The sequence below is a fragment of the Saccostrea echinata genome, unplaced genomic scaffold, assembly GCF_033153115.1.
Source record: "Saccostrea echinata isolate AGI-Se365-2 ecotype Australia unplaced genomic scaffold, CSIRO_AGI_Sech_v1 ptg000014l, whole genome shotgun sequence".
In the NCBI taxonomy this organism is placed as follows: Eukaryota; Metazoa; Mollusca; class Bivalvia; order Ostreida; family Ostreidae; genus Saccostrea; species Saccostrea echinata.
Window position 1 is genome coordinate 7,287,769 of NW_026889763.1, and position 22,019 is coordinate 7,309,787.

Below are 22,019 nucleotides of genomic sequence, written 5' to 3' on the forward strand. Positions count from 1 at the left end.
GTAAAACTTTGATCCTCCATTGTGGCCCCACCCTACCCCCGGGGGTCATGATTTGAACAAACTTGAATCTACACTACCTGAGGATGCTTCCATATAAATATGACTCATCATGGCTTTGCTGTTATTGAGAAGAAGATTTTTAAAGATTTTTCCTATATATTTCTATGTAAAACTTTGATCCTCCATTATGGCCCCGCCCTACCCCCGGGGGTCATGATTTGAACAAACTTGAATCTACACTACCTGAGGATGCTTCCATATAAATATGACTCATCATGGCTTTGCTGTTCTTGAGAAGAAGATTTTTAAAGGTTTTTTCCTATATATTTCTATGTAAAACTTTGATCCTCCACTGTGGCCCCGCTCTACCCCAGGGGATCTTGATTTGAACAAACTTGAATCTACACTACCTGAGGATGCTTCCACATGAGTTTCATCTTCCCTGGCTTTGTGGTTCTTGAGAAGAAGATTTTTAAAAGATGCTATTAATTTTTCACTAATTCTTTATTATCTCCCCTTGAAAGAGGGCGTGGCCCTTCATTTGAACTATTTTGAATCCCCTTCACCTAAGGATACTTTGTGGCAAGTTTGGTTGAAATTGGCCCGGTGGTTCTTGAGAAGAAGTTGAAAATGTGAAAAGTTTACAGACGGACGGACGGACGGACAGACAGACGGACTACAGACAAAATGTGGTCAGAAAAGCTCACTTGAGCCTTCAGCTCAGGTGAGCTATAAACTGAATTGTTTACAACTTGGACAACAGCTAGACGGACGATGGGCATTGTACCATCACAAGCTCCTTTGGTCTAGATAAAAATGTGCTGACATCCCTTAAATAATCAAAGTACTGAAAGTACTCATGGGAGTTGAACATTGTAATGTGAAAGATTTAACAGGAAGGAAAGGAGCTATAATGTCGAAACATTTTTTTATGCTTTAGATACAAACCAACTATTGCAGATTTGCTAGAGATACAACATCAAACATAAGAAATAATTTCAAAAACATTTGAATAACGAAGATCATGGGCCACAATACTCACCTGAGTAACTTTAATGACTTTAACCGTGTTGTTCTTATTCAGATTTTCAAAACTTTTACCACTTAATATTCCCATGCAGGGACGTAGCATCGTTTTTGAAAGGGGGGGGGGCTCGAAAATTCTATTTTTTGGGTGTGGGGATAGGTTTCAAACTTCTTTCAGTATCAAATTTTACTCATACACTACTACATCACGCCTATTTGAATATTCTGCAACAAACAGTAGGGGGACGGACTTTCAATGAACATTTACAATATTAAGTTTCTATAAATTTCATGTTTGGAAAAAAGGGGGGGCGGCAGACCCCTCCCCCTCTCCAATGCTACGTGCCTGTCATGAAAAAAAATGTGTCAGCATAAATTAATATGGCGATATCAAACCCTGAGGGGTCTCTAAATCTACACAATATTAATAACAATGTCTTGCAATTATGAGGATTTTTTCCCTGTACAAATACATTCAACTTAAATCCCAATTTACTTAATTCATTAAATATACCAAATTAATTTTTAGCCAATTCTCACATAGTATCCATATAATATAAGAGTGCAGAACATTAACTGGCAGATTAGAAATATGCAGCTTACGTCATTTAAATTTCCATCTGTTACAATCAGAATGTTTAATGAGAGACAATGAAATGGGCGGGTACAATTCAACACGGACATTGGATTGAAATTCTAGTTTGAAATTCATTTTCAATCCAACTGAGCTGTTTCTAAACCTAAAGTGTGAATGTATGATCCGAAAGACAAATAATTTCAATTCCCAAAAACATGTTGTTTGACATTCATATTTATGTGAGTACTTTAGCATATAATTTTAAGGATACGTAAAAGTAAAAGAAGACAGAGATTACTTTTTCAAGGGACGGCCATTTGATTCTAGAAGGGGGGGGGTCAAAAATTGTCGAGTCAGATCATGCCTCCACATGATAGAATATATCTTTTTCTAGGATGACAAAAGCTTTTTTTTTTAGTTTTGTCTTCACTGAAAACTGTTTGACAAACAAAACCAGGGAGGGGTTGTCAATTTAAAAGAAAATTTTCATATTTATTCCAAGATCGTTCAGCCCCCTCCCTCCCAGCACACACATTCACATACCAAACAGAAATCAAATATTTGTCCGTTTATATTTCTTTAAATACACTGGACAGAAAATTCTGATTTATATAAATTTCAAACTATTCCAAAATTGAAATTATTTGTCTTCTTGGTCAATCAGTAACACCGTACGTTCTTGCGTAGCTGAGGTGAATTGAAAATGAATTTCAAACTGGAAATTCAATCCAATGTTTTCTCGGACGTCCGTGTCAAATTGTACCACACATTTCATTGTTTATCGTTTAACATTTTGACGGTAACAGATGGGATGACGTCAGTTAATATTCCGCGGTCTTGATTTGTTAAGCAAACTGAATCAACACAACTTTGAATGGTTTGCATTCTAATGGTTCTATTGCAGCAAAGTTTCCTCAAAACAAACGAAACTTTTTAAGTCATTTGGATGTAATATATGAATCAGTAAAATATTAATGGACATGCTGATACAGCTCATCCAAATTTCTGAAAATAAAATCTTTATCTTCTGGGCTCCTTTCTTTAATATTTCGAACATTGATAATTTATTTAAAATACCTATGAAAGCATTTGAAGCACAACGCCCTCCCTACTCTCTTCTGAATATGTACAAGATCCCCATGGCCGTAGGAACCGGGGGGCACGGGGGGGGGGGGGGCGTGCCTCCCCAATAATTTTGCCGATATATATATTACTATAGAAAACATAGATACTATATGTCTGTGCCCCCTCAATAAAAACGTCTGATTTTTTTTTTTTTTTTTTTTTTTTTTTTTTTTTTTTTTTTTTTTTGCTTGTCAAGAAATTTTTGGTAGTAGATAGTGCCCCCTCGACTGAAAATGTATGGCTGTGCCCCCCCCCCCCAAACTGAAATTGCTTCCTACGGGCCTGATCCCTGGTGCCAACAACCAACTGGCACTTTTCATTTCCAATGTTACCATCAACAGACACTAAATTGTCATTTTTTTCTTCCTCTGATTGGAACAAGCAGTTGATATTATCTTTTGGGTATAACTGGTTCTTTTCGGACACATTAATTACTTTTTATAGAAATTTTGTATTTTTTTTAAATCCCATAATTTTTAACTTCATGTCAAGAAATTTCTATATAGAAGTAAGTATCTCTGAATACTTTGCCTTTTGTTTGTTTGTTTTACATCTCTTCGAGAATTTTTCTCATAAAGAGACACTACCACTTGCCAATGGAGGATAGGGCTGCAAATTTTTACCTATACAGGACACTCAGAACCATTGAGCAGTGAGGGATTTTTTTTTTTTTTTGGGGGGGGGGGTGCCAGCACCTACTGCGAAATGGGATCTCGGTTTATACGGTCTCATCCGAAGGGTCCGTTTCTAAATGCATTACGCAGTGGGATTCGAACCCACGACGTAATGTTTAACACCTTACTTTGAATCTCTAGAGCAAACGATTTTGAACAACTGTGCGACGCGAGTGAAATTTACTATTTGTGATTTTGATTTGATACAAATTTCAGTGTTATTGAATTTCAGGTATACTATATACATGTAGCTGAGCTGGACAAGTTTTTCAAACTTTCAATGAATTAAAGCGATCGACTTGAATCTGTTATGATTTTTTTTTAAAAAAATCAGATGTAGTTTAACGAGCTACTGCAAGAAATAAAACTGTTGTAATTATGAGGATCGATCTTTCTCGCATATCGATCACTGGTCTTAATAACCCATTGTGTCCGCACACGCATGCATTCATTCATTTAATTGTTTTTATTAATAAAATCAAATGAAACATTTTTTAATAATAACGTACTATTGCAATACACTTTTATATGCAGACATTTGAAATGCATTAATTAATGTAACACACATTTTTCAAGTTCAGTACTAGTGTTGTACACGTGACCCACTGAATGCTGATAAATTCATGAAATTAAGGATTAAAAATTAATGACATCTGAAATTGTCACACATTTACTTCTTTCTTTATAAGTAATTCTTATCTGCAGAGTTATCAAAAACACTCAGTCTTGTCGGCAAGGTCGGTAAGGAATTTTCTGGACCGATAACATACAAGAAAACAGTGGTCCAAACGACCGTTTAAAACATTGAACGTGATGCAAATTTCTAAAACGCTGTGCCTAGGTAAGGACCACAAAACACCGAAATCGTCCGTATATGGTGACGATTGTCGATCAAAATTGTTAAAGCATGTCTCTGATTATAGACTCTGTATCATAAGATAGGACTTTTTGTGAGATCGAATATCATAAAACTTAAAAGGCATCTTATTTTAGTGCTACTATTTTTTCCCTTTATCAGCGATTCAGCGCATGTATCTGGTCTGACAAAACTTTGTCCAGTCTAACAGATCATTTGACTTTGTCAGACCTAATGTCTGACAGTGATTCAAAAATTTTGACATCTCTGCTCCGAAAATCACTGCACAGTAAATTCATTTACAGTTGTATAGACTTTACATTTGTATCTGTCCTAATATACTTAGAAGCATAGGTGAAATATTTGCAAGATTTTGCCATGGTTTATTTCCTTCATCACATGACTATTAATTGTTTGGAAGTTTGAAAAATAACAATAAAAAAAGTTTCAGCTTGTTATATGATCTAACGTAAACGGTTATAATTTGTTGTTTTTCTCACTTAAAATTTACATACGTACATGTACATGTAGTTCGAATGTCAGACCTGGCTGTTCCGATTTATTTTATCAAGAATTTCATATGTGAAATACTTATAAATTTTATGCCACATGAAAACAACTTGAAAACTCAAAAAGCTTAATCTAGTAATTTATCTTAAAGTTTCACCTTTCTGTGTACGTTAATCACCTTCTCTCCGATTTTCTTCCTCTTCGATGTTAAACGTGTTAGGATTCAATATTAAGGACATTGGCAAGGTTCCTGGTTATTGTATAGAATTTTTCAAGAACTTTTGAGTAGGTTTAAATGTACAAAACAGGCTATATTCTGGATTGTTTTACCTACCAATCCAACATTCTTTTTTAGATTTTGTCAAATTAGTGTTTTTACAATTCTTAATACATTTCCTATGTAAAATGTTGATAAAAGGGACCTACATAATTTTTTACCGTAATATTTCTTCAAAACCCATTTATTTCGTACAGTTTTTGTATTATATACATTATTGTATCTTCATTTCCTATGACTTCTAGATATTTTGACTGAAAATGTATATATAGAAACAAGACATTGATATACCGGCATCGATCATCATTTTTGAGTTGCGTCCCTTAACAGCTAAAATTGGCCTCGAGACTGGTTGATTGTTTTTATCATGTAATTGACTGAAATGATTGAAACACATTGTCATAAAAATATTGGCATGGATTTATTTTTTACTTTTATTCGTAGTTACTAAATGCTGATTCCTTCACACGACCTAAGAACTGTTCTCAGTCGGCATGGTCGACCTACCTTTCAGCATATGTCACATCTTTTACCTTCCCAGCATACTGAGCATAACTATGGTAAATGACGACCTGTTGGCTCTTTGTCCCTGAATACAATGTACAACAAAGCCATTTCTACTTTTCTTTCTTGTTGTATACAGGTATAGATGATTCTACCCGTTGAAGGAAGTACACGTGCTTTTGTTTACCTCTGTAACATATGTTTCATTGGTTTTCACCGCTTAGAGAATTCTACACGGGAGATCACTCTCAATCACTATTTTATAAGTGAAGAAACCCATGTATTAAACCTTTTTTCTCCGGAAAACCCTGACTTGCCAATGTCCTTAAACGAACAATTGTTCATTTATATCCAAATCAATGTAATTTTTTTTATTCTTTTGATGTTTATTGTATTACCAAATAAATATTGTTGAAAACTTCGAATATTTATGGCTAAAAAAAGGTATTACATTGATTGTGAAATAATTTTTACCACGTGTCAGTCAATGCAAAGAGGTTTCGCGCAGTCATATAGTCACTTGTACAGAGTTGTCGTTAATTTCCCACTCATTGTTTATAGGTGCCGCTGTATGTGCTGCAAAGGAGGTTCGTGACGACAATTTTCAACATTTTTTTAGTTCTGTATAAATCAATTTTAATTTAATCAAAATATAGTATTCAAATTAAGTTAAATGAAATTCAATTGATTTAGTTTCATATCATTTATCAAAATTAGATAAATTCAGAAAATTGAAATGGACTATTTTATGGCGGACGTTTATGCAAGTTTACATTGAATATCACAGGAGTAAATTGGTCGACACAGAAGCCCCACGGACGGCCACTATATAATCAATACAAATTACTGCGCTTAGAAAGCCCGTGATGACCAAGGGAGATTGAACATAGTTCAACTCCCAAAAAATAAACTTACACTTTTGCCAATGATGGCTAAATCTTAACAGCCGCCTTTATCAATGCAGAGTACCAGTGTTGTATTTTCATTTGAATTCTGCATATGGTCAACCCCACCCCACCCCATCAAAATGCTTGAAAGTCGTTTTGACATTTTGTTTACAAAATATTGAACACCTGATATATCACTCATATGAGAAATCAACTCTAAAAGAGCTGGTAAATAATGTTTTTCTCTATTCAAATGTCGCCTGGGGGACAAATTTACGATATTATGATTTTTATTTTCTCTATAAGTTACACTAAAATGGGGGTGGGGTGGGGGGGGGTGTTCACTTCTTTCCAGTCACTAATAAGTTTTTTTTTTTGTATACCTCTTCCTTTTCCAAAGAAGTATTTGACTCTGGAGAGTTTAATATTTATTTATATGGAGAGGAACTTCCATATCTGTCAAAGATCAAAAACGATTCGTAAAATTTCCATAACATTGCACAGTAAACGAAACGTTTGTGCTTCAGTGGATTTTGTCCATAATACTTTGAGCACTACCGTGTCCGACTGAAAATTTGAAGAGGTTCAACATGTAAAATTTATTTCCAAGAGTTTAACCTTTTCATATACAACATGCCAAAAAATGTAAATCTAAAAACCATAAAAAAGTTGAAGAGATTCAATATTTAACAGAAACCTCCTAATATATAAATTTTCCAACTGTGTGTGTGTGTGTGTGTGTGTGTGTGTGTGTGTGTGTGAAGATCCTGGGGGGGGGGGGGCATTACTACAAAACAAAGCAAAATATCGAATATTTTGACAAAGTTGTGGTATTTCGCGCGAAAAAATGAATTCAAGGTGAAATTAATTTTCGAAATATTGAGCCCGGTTCAATAAATATCAAGCCCGGACAATCATAGATGGGGCGTCTTCTTCTGAAAAATGTGTTGTTGTTTATTTTTGTCTACACAAAACTTTGATGTTAATATTGTTTGTTTACAATTAATAACATGCTATCTGAATCATAGAATGTTCTAGACGAATTTGGCCGTTAATTTTACTATATAAACCCCAGCGCACGGGACCTAATCAGAATTGGTAATTAGAATTGGTTAAAAGGATTACACAACATAGGAGTGGATTAGAGTTCTTCTGGAGAGTGAAAGTTTATCAGTAAGTTGTTAGTTGTAGGCTTAAAAAAATACTCAGTGTGTTGCGATGCGATTTCGCCTAGCACATTTTAAAGCAGGGTTTGCAAGAAGAACTGTAACATCTATAGTTATTCATAAAGGGCGCTGCCTAGAGGTACATGTAATTTTTTAAGTAATGTTAAAACTGCTGCCTTGCCCTCTATTGCATGCTGTTTACCCCGTAACGAATTTTTGGGGTCATGTAAAACTGTGCCACTATAAAATAATTTCATCTTAATTAAATGAGTCACCTAGAATTTGCGTATAATTTTTTTTTTAATTAACCACCTCTTGTATTTCGTTAATGTGTATTTGAACATGTATAATAATAATTGTGACAATCGAAGGATTGTCGAACGATGGAATGCTTGTATAAACAAGATCGAACGACAAATTGGTAACAAAAAATATGCATTATGACACTTGATTTAAAATTAGCGGACACTTCATTTAAATTCATTAATGTTCAATTTAAAAGAAAAATGAAACCATTGAAAAATGCTTTTAAGTTTTTTAAGTGCGTTACTTAGCGTCATTTAGGGAACACGCAACATATCGAACTTCAGGTTACAAACACATTAATCACTGTTAATATTAAATCGCTATGTATTGCAAATTCAGAAAGAACATATATATCAAACACATATATTTTGCATGAGAGTTCACAGGCATTTTTTCGTATACGTTGCTATAAATAGTATTCCCAGTACTGCAATTTTTTAGAATAAATTAAAAAAAGATTAATTTCTTTTCAAAAATTTATGTAAATGAAATAAGAAACCCGTTTCGGAAATCACGTGTATTTTGGAAAACGTGATTCGCTAAATAATGAGAATACGTTTTTTGTGGTTTTACTGTCGTCAGATTAACACTGCATGGTTTGAGTTTTTGAGAACATTTTTTTTTTTTGGAAAGAATTAGTTATTTATGAAAATCTATTAAGATGAACATACAATAACAATAAATTGTCCCATTCACTACTAATGAGCAGTTATTGCTCTTTTTTCCCCTTTAGTTTTTTTTTCTTTCTGTGTTTTAGTGAGGGGAAAGGGGTCCCAAACTAGAAATATTTTGTTCAACCAAAAAACAATCATGCACTTGCCGTTTTCAAATTTCCAACATCATTGGATGGTATCGTTTGGTTGGGTTTTTTTTTTTTTTTTTTAAAAAATGCGACTGTTCCACGCACAACCCAATTAAACCGAATTTACTTTTCCTCAACGAATCCTCTCGCTGTCCAAGACATACTGGGTATTGTGTAGGGCTGTATCAATATATCGATACGTATCGATATTCAATAATGTATCGTAACGAAAAAATAACTTCCAATACGTATCGGGCAGGCAGTTTTTCATAGATAACTTTATTTAACATGCTGATTTTACAGTCGTTAAAAGTTTGAATTTGAAGCGTAATTTGTTATGAAAGTGAGACAAGAGCTTTAAAATGAGTTGCAAAACAATTAGTTTTTATAAAATTCATGCATTAAATGATATATAAGACTTTTCTGATTGACTTGTTAAGGAATCCAATATATCGCATTATAAAATATCGTATTGTATCGTATCATTTTTTTTTTTTTTTTTGCTCAATACACAGCCCTAGTATTGTGTTAGTGAGGCTGGAAATGTTAAACTTGAATCTATACCTGTATATATTTGTCATGCGGACAATATACTAGTAAATGTATCACCAATTTAAATGACATAAACTTGTAATTATCAGTGTCCATGTAATAAGCTCCTCGCATTCTCTACGATTGAGGGGGGGGGGGGTGTTAATAAAATTACCAGTCATCACGAAATCTATCGTCTCAATGAAATTGCTTATATAGTATGTCAATAGTAAGTCGTCAATTTTGGGGATAGGCAATATTTTAAAACAAATTGTGCACTTTGGAAACTATGCGCTACCAGTAAAAACTAGGAGTTCCAGAACACCCCCTTCTGTTTTCTCTCCGCAGGAAATATATTGTGACGATGTATTGTAATACAGTGTGGATAATCTTTTTAAATATACATTAGATTTATACATGTACGTTTAAAACTGACTTAACGTGTATGCACAGCTTCCTGTCATGATCAGATCATATAATCACAAAACATGCGTAACTGCGTAAAAAAAACTCATTAAAATATAATTTTATTGCTTTCTTTCTTCTAAATACTCATGATTTAATGTTAGTTAAGGTCAAGTGTACTGTGAAAGAATTATCTACTTTGAAACATTCGGAGCGTATACCTTTGAAACTACGCAGTAGAAAAATCCATTATATCTAAAACAAGCTCAACGCTAAATTAAGAATTTTTTTAAATTTCTGTACAATGTGTATTTTTGTACAATATGTGTACTAAATAAGTACAATAGTACTTTAATGTAAATACCACATTCAGCAACTCACATGTATTTAATTAAATTATTCAAGTCTGGTCCGTACCGAGTTATATGGGACGAATGTGTGTTACATGTGAACTTCGACACTGGTATGTCATATCAAATAAAATTTGACATATCTATTTGTATTGAAGAATAATGATGCTGTATTCAAAAGGAACATTGAATTTTAAAAAATGGTCCAATACAAATTACGTCTGAAAATTAAGATCAAATTCATAGAGAAAAACTAAATAAACATACATCTCTTTTCAATATACAATAAATTTTATTGTAAAGAAATAATAATGTAGGGAGATTTTTCAAAATAACCATCATAGTCCTTTTGAAAGAAATTTATTCCTGTGCTGCTGGAATTAAAGTCAAATCGAAGTTTTCTCTTCTAAAATGCCAATAAACACCTCAATATATCTCCTGAATGAAAACCAAAAAACAAGTTTCAGATTTTGAATTATTTTCAGTGAAGGAAATCTTTATCACTGAATTGTAGCATGGAAAAGTTTCAGGTGAAATTGAAATACTGGTTCACATTTTGTTTTTATTTCACTCTTTAATTCAGGAATAATATTTGGGTGTTAATAACATTTATCTTTTATTTTTGCAGAACACTTGCATTTTCTAGTCTGCTCAATGATGTGAATAGAATGACTAAAAAAATCAAAGTACTAATAGGCAGTGGAGTAGCCAGTAAATACTGTAAAATCACATATATATTTGTGGGGTCAAATTTTCTTGGTTTGTGGGAAAAAAAATGGTTCTTGGAGTTATGATTTCGTGGATGAAGAAGTGTTGAATTGCTATATATTTGAAAATTTACAATATGTGAATCTCATCATACCTCGAAAAATTCCCCCCCCCCCCCCCGTAATTAGTGATTACACAGTATACTATGTATAGGATATTTTCACCCTTTAAGCTTACAATTTTGCCCCATTTTAAATTCACTTGTGTTTGACACAGTTGTGTCAAATAGTTGATGCTGTCTTTCTTAATTTTGCCCAGTTTTCAATTCATCCACTTGTACATATATAGTATCTCAAGGTTAATTATACAATGTACTACCTACACCGATATTGAGATTGAATGTACCTCCAAGCAAGTTTGTCCTTGTATTAATTAAAAAAGAAATTGGAATGTTTAATTTGAAACAAGATGTGTTTGTAAAACACTGATAACCCTTATGGCAGCCTATGGCAAAGACTGAAGTTTCTTGTCACAAGGAATATACACATAAAACATGAAAGCCCTAGCACCAACCATTTAAAAGTTGTTGCCAAAGTTAAAGTTTTTCAAAAGTAGCTCAATCTCCAAGGTCAACGATAAAAAGAAAAAAAACCTGTGGTATCCAATTGAAGGTCTTGTCACAAGAAATACACATGTGAAATATGAAAGCTCTAGCACCAACCACTCAAAAGCTATGGTCAAGGTTAAAGTTTTTCTAAAGTAGGTCAAATGCCAAAGTCAACGTAAAAGGGTCAAAATTATTGGAACACAAGGGAAGTAGTTGTTACAAGGAATTCACATATGAAATATGACAACCCTAGCACCAATTATTCAAAAGTTATGACCAAGGTTAAAGTTTTTCAAAAGTAGGTTGAACTCCAAGTTCAAGATCAAAGGGTCAAAATTGTTGGTACCCAATGGAAGGTCTTGTCACAAGAAATACACATGTGAAGTAAACCAACTGTTCAAAATTTATGACCAAGGTTAAAGTTTGGAAAAAATTTGCAAAAGTGGGTCAAACTCCTAGGTTTTAAGAGGTAAAAAATGTGTTGGTACCCAAGGAAAGGTCTTGTCACAATAAATACACATGTGAAATATGAAAAACCATAGCTCCAACCAATCAAAAGTTAAGGGCAATGTTAAAAGTGTTAGCGGACAAAGGTAGACAGACGGATCTTTGATTACAGGGGCATAAAAATACTGTTATACATGTATATGTTATATATTTATATAGTACATGTATTCTTAGCAAGTCACATCCAAATGCTTAACTTTTGTGAATGTTCATAGTATGTTCAAGAACTTTGATCTAGCCTCAAGCTGTTGATCAGTGAAACTGTTTCAGAGATTTACTTACTTTTCTCATATTACCAACTGTGTTTCATCGCTCCCTAAAATGATACTAACTGGTTGCTTTTCCAGGATTTATTCTCCAAATTTATGCCTATGATGGCATAAAATGTAGGCACAGTGTATGTTTGTAAACATCTTTTACTAATTTTCATTCTCTGAACTTTTCCCTTGTATATTTCATTTCAACAGATCATTAAGGTAATATTATAACCAAGGATGTACATACTAAGGAGAAAGACAAATTCTTCAGTGCCATATTTATTTCACCAAAACACACAAGTCCATGTTTGTATAATGTAAGAAACAGGTCCAATAACCATGCAGTGCTCGTAAGCAAGCCTCGGGTCTCTTGAAATTTGATAAATTAAGGAACCAGAGTGTGAGAAAAACCCTTTACTAAGTTGCACTGGTTATGGAACTTCTTTGTAACAATTTGTGGTACATTCACAAATAATTTATCTTGGTGTTTCTCATTCATCGTTATTTGATGTTGTGTTGACAATGTCGGGAAGAACACTCATTTCAACTCAAACATAGCCAGAATTAGTTATAAAAATCACAAAAAAAAATTGGAAATGTTTTTGAGCATGCCAATCCAAAAATTAGACCTCTTTGAATTTATAATCATTATGATATGACTGGAAGAAAGTGTGTGTTCCAGTTTCAAAAAATTTAACAACATTACTACAAAGTCAATGTAAGCCATATTTTACCTTACTGGCACAAGCAACGACTGGCGGAGGAAGGGCATTGGAGAACAAATAAGGTCGTGACCTCTGACGTAACAATGAAGTAAGTTCCTTAGGACCAGCAGTGTAACCACCTAATATACACAAAACAAGACAGATTTCAATACACATTGTACTACATATTATTATTCATTATGTTTGAATATAAAATTTCATAAAACTTTATAATGATTAAGAAACCTAAATGACAATGACTTAGTGACTCATACTAACCAGCAGCTCCCCCTAGAGCCTTGCCCAGGGTAGAATTAACGATGTCTATTCTATCACTGACCCCAAAATGTTCATCAGTACCTCTGTTGAAAATATTAGAAATTTATTACTTATATTGAATTAACTTAAGAAATAACAAAGCTCTTCATTCCACCATTTCGTCAGATTTGTTGGTGGGTTCCTATTCTCTATGGAAACACTTGGCATGATTGAAATTCAGTTGAACTTCATTATCTCGAACACTGATATCTCGAATACAATGGATATGTCGAAGTAATCTGCAAGTCCCAACGACTTATTGTTTAAGTATTTTACCCTTGATATCTCAAATCCCTGGATATCTCAAATTTTTTTCTCTGTCCCTTTGAGTTTGAGATAACAAGGTTTGACTGTATCTTACTTCACAAAATGGGACTTTTTGCCTGCAAGAGACAAGAAAAGAATGTCTTCCCTTACCTTCCAGTTGGTCCAAAAAATCCAGTCCCATGACATTCATCAATAAAAACCATGGCATTGTATTTATCAGCCAGGTTACATATATCTCTGTGAGAAAAAATGAAAATTAATTGTAAAAAAAATTGGTTCTTGTATTTTTAATGTATAATCAAAGATGAATTATGGACATAAGGTAAAACATGTTTATAATGAAGTGCCAGGGGTGAACAATTTCACTTAAGGAATGAATTTAATAGCTACCAAGTTTGTACGTATAAACTAGGTTGGAACAGTTTTCGCTTTTTTAAGCGTAAACTGCCCCAACCCAGTTTATACCATATAAATTGGGTAGCTATTAAATTTATTCCTTATAATTTAATTTTCATTCATTTAGTGTAAGAAAAAAAGATGACTGCCTTTAAAAAATGACTTCAAATTGTAAAAAATTGAAATGTAACTTCAGGCAGATCAATATGCTTTGATGTTTTAACCATGTACATATTGCTAAATTAATCCCATACAGAAAAAAGTAGGTCTATACAGTTTAATTTTTCACATTTTGAATTTTGATGGTGTTTAAACAATAATATTAAATAAAATACCAAAGCTCTAACATTGTGTTCTTTTTTAAAATTCTACCTATAGTCAGGGTTGGGGTCAATTACTTTGAAATGTAATTAAATACTTTCAAATACATTGATAATTTTGTCAATTACTTGCAATTACAATTACATCAATTTTAACAAATGTAATTAATTACTCTCAATTACTTTGAAGAATGTAATTAAATACATATCAATTACTTTTGTTTTATTTCCAAACAATTTGAAGAACAAATACATGAATATTTTGAAGCAGCAATATTATTAAATTTGACCTTTCCTATTGCCATGGGCAGTGTATTTAAGCTGTACATTCAATTATCGAATAAACACAAACTCATGCCAAACAGTACTGGTATGCTTCATGGTAAAACACCTTTTTTTAATATGTAACTTGAAAAATAAAGTATTTGAAATGTAATTGAAAAATACATGACATTTTTGGAATGTATTTAAATACATTCAATTACTTGTAATTACTTGTAATTGAAAGCAAACTCAATTACAAATACTTTCAATTACTTTGAAAAATTGTATTCAAATACAGTAAATTACAATTACTCATTTCAATTACCCCATCCCTGCTTACAGTTCAAATGTTTTTTTTAAAAATATATCTGATTTTTAATTAATTTCTAAATGTTCAAATACTCAAACAAAGAAAGTACATTTCTAAGTGCAAGTATAGTAAGTGACACTAACGGCAGTGGAGCTACATTTCCGTCCATGCTGAACACCCCATCTGTAGCTATTAGCTTCTTCTTGCAGTCTTTAGCAGCAATTAACTGGTCTTCTAGATCTACAGTACAATCAAACTGGATACAATAAATATATGACTTGTAAACATCCCTGAATATAATTTATTCAATCTCTCTTTATTCAGCATTTGTCATCCTCTTCTCTGATAGTAGGCAGGGTTTTTTTAGGGGTTGTAGGGGGCCTGTAATAGGCCCCATTCCCAATGGTAAAAAATGTGTGTTTTTCCCAATTTCATTGAAGAAAATTCCCAAAAGACAATTCGAAACATGACATTAATGTTATTCTAAATATAATAGAAAAAAATTAAACTTAAATTAAATAAAACTTCAGAACAGCAAACAATTCAGTTAAGCTGATATTCAATAAAGATTTATTGTATGTAAATTAGTCAATAAATGCTTTGCAAATCAAAAAATGGCTCCTATTTGAATTTATCTCGAAAAATGTGAATTATGATATTTTTTTCCTATTTTAACTAAATGACGCTATTTTTTCCCAATGGAAAGGCCCAGGCCCTAAAAAAAACCCTGGTAGGTCACGACAGACTTAAATTTCAAGGTTTTACAATACATCATACAAAATTTTATGTCTTAAAGCTCCCTGGAAATTTGAAAGATATCAAGCAAGAACTTAAGTTAACTTTGTAACTTTTTGGTGGTTCCAGAGTGAAATGGACAAAAAGTTTTATCATAATGGACAGAGCAAATGTAGAATGCCCTAGCTTTTTTTTTTATTTTAGGGATGTAAAATTGATGACAGACATACAAACAAACACTCTTCTGGGCTTCAACAGTAAAAACTTGTATTGTACAGACAAAGTGACACAGACAGACACTACCTATCTATATGCTTCTGGTATTCAACTAGTACAGAGCTTGAATTGAAAATGGATGATGCACATTTAATGTCTGCCACTTGCATGGATTTAGTTATTCCTGAATTGTGCTCACTGTTGGTAAAAAAAATTTCAAAATGGCTGCTGCATACAATTGTTAAATTAAGTTTCAATAAATCTTTGACCCCCATATTCAAATTACAGGACACTATTGATCAAACCAGCTTGATTTCCATTTGGAACTTTCGATATGATTGGACAGTTGATGTATATAAATGCTTTCAAAATTGATTTCACATTAATGCATAAAATGCAAATCTAATACATTTGCATTAACATTTGATGCCTTGGTTGATACAATGTAAAGAGTAAATGAAGAGATGTCAATGAGGCAAAAATTGGCTTCCTTGTGGATAATGGTACAGGGCTTGGTGAGGAAGATTTACCATTATGTGTAAAAAATGCATTTTTTGAAAAAGCTAAAACCTAATGAATTTAAGGCCAAATGCTACAAACTCTTCATTTCTTGACATAAGGTGCTTCTTATGCAGCATTTGTCAACTCAAAAGCAACTGATAGAAGACTTCTTAACAGCTAGTATCTATGATTCAATTGATAGAAGACTTCATAACAGCTACATGTAGTATCTATGATTCAACTGATAGAAGACTTCATAACAGCTAGTATCTATGATTCAATAAATAAGGTCAGATCTTGGAGTCAGAAAGCATATGAGGTTTCATAGGTGGAAATTTAGTATTTTCAAGAACAAATAGCTTAGCCTTTATGTTATTGCTCTGTTGTAGCATTAGCTGGGTTTGTGTACTAAATTAATTTTGTATTCATTTTTAGGATAATTAAGTTATCAAATAAAAGACATTTCAAACAATCATGAGAGACACCTGTGAATGGCTTCCCTGATTAACTGAACTGATTAAAACTTGTACAACAAAGTTTCCAAACTTTAAAATGTAAAAAGTTTCAGACATTCTTATAAAGTCAAACTCGTTGTCTTGAATTTGATGTGACCAAGAAAAAACTTTGAAATATGGGCATTGGAGATACTGAGGTTAAAATACACAAAGAAAAAGTAGTTGGGACTTTCAAATGACCTTGAGATATTCATGGTATTTGAGATATCCGTGTTCAAGATATGAAAGTTCAACTGTTCTGTAGATATTCTCTTTTCTAAATGGGATTAATATATGCTATGTAAACAATGCTACAAGCATTACTTTGAAAATGGTCACACCACACTTAAAGTGTATTCAAGACATACAATGCCAATTCCAAAAAAATCGCAAATGAGTGAAAAATTCTCAAGAGGGATGTTAAACAACAAACAAAAAGTATTGGTTCCTTGGGTTTTGATTTTCTGTTTGAAGGACAAAATTTTAGCATTTCATGGTGGACATAAATTTGTGGGACTTTTAAAAAATAAATGTAAACTAACCCCCCACATAATTAGTTATTTCACAGTACATGTAATTATACCTCAGTTTTCAGGAGTCTTCTCTAAATAAAGACTCTTCAACTCTATCATCACCATGGTAACTTCACTATATTGATGTTTATTCATTGCTATTAACTGTTGAAGATGTCATTTTCTGTGTTCCTCTCTTAAATATAAAGTACATTTAGGAAAATCAAGTTAAATATTTATTTTCCTTCTAATTTTTTTTCTTCTTTTTTTTTTTTCGAAATCTCTTAATGGAACAATACTGTACAACTTTTCCCATAAAACTTACCATTCATTTAATGTGTCCTCTTAAATCAGCCTTTTAAAAAAATCATCATTTATAAACACTTGACAGGCAAACCAAACAGAAATCCATTACTAGTAATATATCATAGCAGCCTTATAAATTGATTTTCCTTTCTGTATTTTTTGTGGATTAAGACTAAACAAGGAGCATTCTTTTCCCATGCTTCCTGCCTCTCATGGACTCAATGTTTCTTTCTATACAAATCTCCATCTTTATTGACTTTTCTGACCAAAAGACCATTTGCAGCTGTGCTATCACTATCTCTGTGCGATCTTTCAAGCAAACATTTGAAATACAGATCAGCATGAGTCAAAGACAATGAATGGATTTTTGGGAATTTTTCTGTGTTGTTTTGGTGTATGCTTAGCTGGAAATTGTCCCCAGGACTGGGTAGAATTCTGTTATGGAACCAAACATATTGGATGTTACTGGGTTGAATTACAAAATGACAGCTATCTTGTTTCATACACCATCTGTTCTGGAAACAAATATGAATCTTCTCTTGTTATGCCCACTGATCTAGAGGAAAGGGCTTTTGTTATCAACTTGGCAAGATCTAAAGATTTCTGGCTGGATGCTGGAAGTAACCCCAAAACATGTTACATAGCTAATGGAGTCAGCCCATCACCTGTAGTTAAAAGTTGTAACAATGGCAGTTATACTGTATGCAAGATGTCTGTTCGTATTTCAAGCACACCAATAGACTGTTCCTCCTTGACAACTGAATCTGCTTCCCCCACAACTGTAATCATGACAGAAATTGAAACTGAGGCTTTATCAACAACAATCAGTCAAACCGAGGCCTTATCAACAACAAACAGTGATACTGAGGCCCTATCAACAACAGGTGAATTACCGACCTCAGTTTCCTCAGCTGCCCACAGAACTGTCTCTATGGGCAATGGCGAAACTCAGTGTCCATGTGTAGAGGTCTGTTATACAAACTACGGAACAAATGACATTGAAATCAAAGTGAAAAACATCAAACAAAACCTGTCTGTTGACACATCTACTCTCTCCGCGACGGTAAGAAAGCTGACCTGTGCCGAGGACCCCCGACATTCCTCTGCTTATATTGGCTACACAGGGGGGATAATCATGTCTCTGATCTTATTAATGATCATGGCTCTTGATTGCTTCCCTAAAGCACATGAGTACCGTAACACTCAGAGAGACAAATTGTGAAATTTGACATTTTCTATTGTGAATATAGATGAAATAACTTTAATTCACCGAGATGACTCTGCTTCTAAATTATTAGCTGGAACCCTTAGGCCTTGAATTAACCAAAGCAAACTACTTTAGGGAGCATAAAATTATTGTCTTAATTAAATTTTATTAGAAGAATTATTCTGAACTACAGCCACCTTCCTCAGCAGATTTTCTAGAGAATTGGAAAATTTGCAAAGATCTGTGTTTATTGTTTTACCTTTGTCTCCATCATTGATTTTTTTGTGAATTGTAGAAAATTTATCATTTGAAATATCAGAACACTTCAATTTTCATGCTGTGAATTCATGATTTCCAGCTTTCGTTTTTCATAGTCATTCAAGGAATCAACAGAAAATACAATGTGCTGCAGAGGAGACTTCAATAGGCTGCCCTTGGTGCTCACAAAATCAAAATATTAAATTGCAAGCAATCACTCAGATAAGGTAATGCCTATTCACATTTTTGAGAGGAAATGGGGTTCCAAGTTTGATGACTTGGCATGCTGTAATTCTCTAAAAGAGAGAGAGAGAGAGAGAAAATCAGGAGCCTCTTATCACACTTTGGCTTTAATTTAAACTAATAGCAGTTTAATAGTTGCATTTGGACTTTTTTGTAGGGGGGGGGGGGGGGGGAGAGTATGAGTTTTACATTTACAGAATTATGTAACCAGATAAAAATAGGAGTCACATTTTGAAAGAGGTTAACAGATTATTCATTTAAGCATAATTCATCTAAATACACTCTGAAAGTTTTATTGAAATCAAAATGGTAAGATGGTAAGAGAAATAGCATTTTAAAAGAATTTAACAGATTGTTTCATTTGTAGAGACAAAGCATAATACATGTAGTGTCATTCACCAAAATCAAAAATCTAAAAAAAAAAAAAACAGAATTATGTATCTTGATGTCTTCCTGTATACATTTTCTTTTAAATGAGATCAAAACTTTAAATGGAGTACATGTGGCACTTTGACAGAATCCAACCAATCATTATGTATTTAACCATTATTCAAAATCAAACAAGATGTGTTTGTGAAACACTTATGCCCCAGAATGGCAGCTCATGGTGAAAATTAAAAGTTTCTCAAATGCAATTCAAACTCAAAGGTCAAGGTAAACAAATCAAAATTGTTGATACCCAAGGGAAGTTCATGCCACAAGGAAAACACATGTGAAATATGAAAGCCCTAGCACCAACTGTTCAAAAGTTATAGCCAAGGTTGAAGTTTTTCAAAAGTAGGTCAAACTCAAAGGTCAAGGTCAAAAAGTCAAAGATGTTTGTATCCAAGGAAAGGTCTCATCACAAAAAATATACATGTGAAATATGAAAGCCCTAGTACAAACCATTCACAAGTTATGGCCAAGGTTAAAGTTTTTCAAAAGTAGGACATACTCAAAGGTCAAGGTCAGAATTGTTGGTACTCAAGGGAAAGTCTTATCACAAGGAATACACTTGCGAAAAATGAAAACCCTAGTACCAAACATTCAAAAGTTATGGCCAAGGTTAAAGTTTTTCAAAAGTAGGTCAAACTCAAAGGTTAAAGGGTCAAAATTGTTGATACCCAAGGAGAGGTCTTGTCACAAGGAATACATATGAGAAATATGAAAGCCCTAGTACCAGCCATTCAAAAGTTATGGCCAAGGTTAAAGTTTTTCAAAAGTAAGTCAAACTAAAAGGTCAAGGTCAAGATGTCAAAAATGTTTGTATCCAAGGAAAGTCTTATCACAAGGAATACACATTTGAAGTATGAAAGCCCTATCACCAACATTCAAAAGTTATAGCCAAGGTTAAAGTGTGGTAAAATTTTGCAAAAGTGGGTCAAACTCCAAGGTCAAAAGGTCAAATATGTTGGTACCAAAAGAAAGGTCTTTCACAAGGAACACCAATGTGAAATATGAAAGCCATAGGTCCAACCAATCAAAAGTTATGTCCACGTTAATGTTTTTGCAGAAAAACAGATAAACAGACTGACAGACAGACGGACAGGACAAAAACTATATGCCCCCGAATCTTCGATTACGGGGGCATAAAAATCAGTTAACTTGATTATATAGAACGAATTATCTTCAATTAGTCTCAGTGTACCATGTTCTAATGAAATCATATTAAAACTGAAAAATGAGCACCATTTTGAAAAAAAAAAAATGATATAATACTCCATTGTTAGTTACCACAGAAGCTTCATTTATCCAAATTGAAAACCAATGAATAGAATGATACATCTTGATGTAGTCTAATATTATGTACAATTATTTTTTTTTTCAAATACAGATAAATATTGTAGGAAGACAAACATTTTGGAAAATTGTAAACAAACAAAGGGATGGGTAGACAACATACACTTTCCCTCTATATAAGATTCTCTTTCTATATGCAGTAGAGGTAACATTTTTATGCCCCCATAATTGAAGATTTGGGGGTATATAGTTTTTGCCCTGTCCGTCTGTCTGTCTGTTTGTCGAAAAAAAACATTGACATTGCCCATAACTTTTGATTGGTTGGAGCTACATTTACCAGTATGGCTTTCATATTTTACATGAGTATTCCATGTGACAAGATCTTCCTTTGGGTACCAGCATATTTGACCTCTTGACCTTGGAGTTTGACCCACTTTTTCAAAAATTTACCCAACTTTAACCTTGGCCATAACTTTTGAACAGTTAGCACTAGGGCATTCAAATTTCACATGAGTATTCCATGTGACAAGACCTTCCTTTGGGTACCAGCATATTTGACCTCTTGACCTTGGAGTTTGACCCACTTTTTCAAAAATTTACCCAACTTTAACCTTGGCCATAACTTTTGAACAATTAGCACTAGGGCATTCAAATTTCACAGGTCTGGTATATTCCTTGTGACAAGACCTTTCTTTGGATACCAACAATTTTAGCCTTTTGACCTAGACCTTTGAGTTTGTTCTACTTATGAAAAACTTTGACTTTTGCAATAACTTTTGAACAGTTGGTGCTAAGGTTTTTATATTTTGCATGTGTTTTTCTTATGACAAGGTCTTCCCCTGCACACCATTAATTCTGACCCTTTGACCTTGGAGTCTGACCCACTTCTAGAAAACATTAACCTTGAGGATAACTTTTGAATGGTTGGTGTTTGGGCTTTCAAATTTACCAGGTATATCCACTGACACAAGTCCTTTCTTTCGATAACAACATTTTTTGTCTCTTGACCTTGGAGTTTGACTTGCATTTGAGAAATTTTAACCTTCATCTTAAGCTGCCATACGGGGGCATCAGTGTTTCACAAACACATCCTGTTTTTCATATTTCAGTTTTGGCACAGAAAATGATATATTACTCTATGTACCATATCTTACTGGAACCATCAACAAGTCTA

General features: G+C 33.3%; 1 protein-coding gene across 1 annotated transcript in view; it reads right to left on the reverse strand.

Moving 5' to 3' along the window:
• LOC133187175 (2-amino-3-ketobutyrate coenzyme A ligase, mitochondrial-like) overlaps positions 1 to 22,019 on the reverse strand; it is a 30,666-nt gene that overhangs the window by 5,265 nt on the left and 3,382 nt on the right. Inside the window, exons 5-8 of the mRNA XM_061322537.1 lie at positions 14,798 to 14,894; positions 13,515 to 13,601; positions 13,059 to 13,141; positions 12,810 to 12,919 (exon numbers count right to left, since the gene is read on the reverse strand). Of these exons, the coding sequence (XP_061178521.1) occupies positions 12,810 to 12,919; positions 13,059 to 13,141; positions 13,515 to 13,601; positions 14,798 to 14,894 (377 nt within the window). The remainder of the gene's footprint in view (positions 1 to 12,809; positions 12,920 to 13,058; positions 13,142 to 13,514; positions 13,602 to 14,797; positions 14,895 to 22,019) is intronic.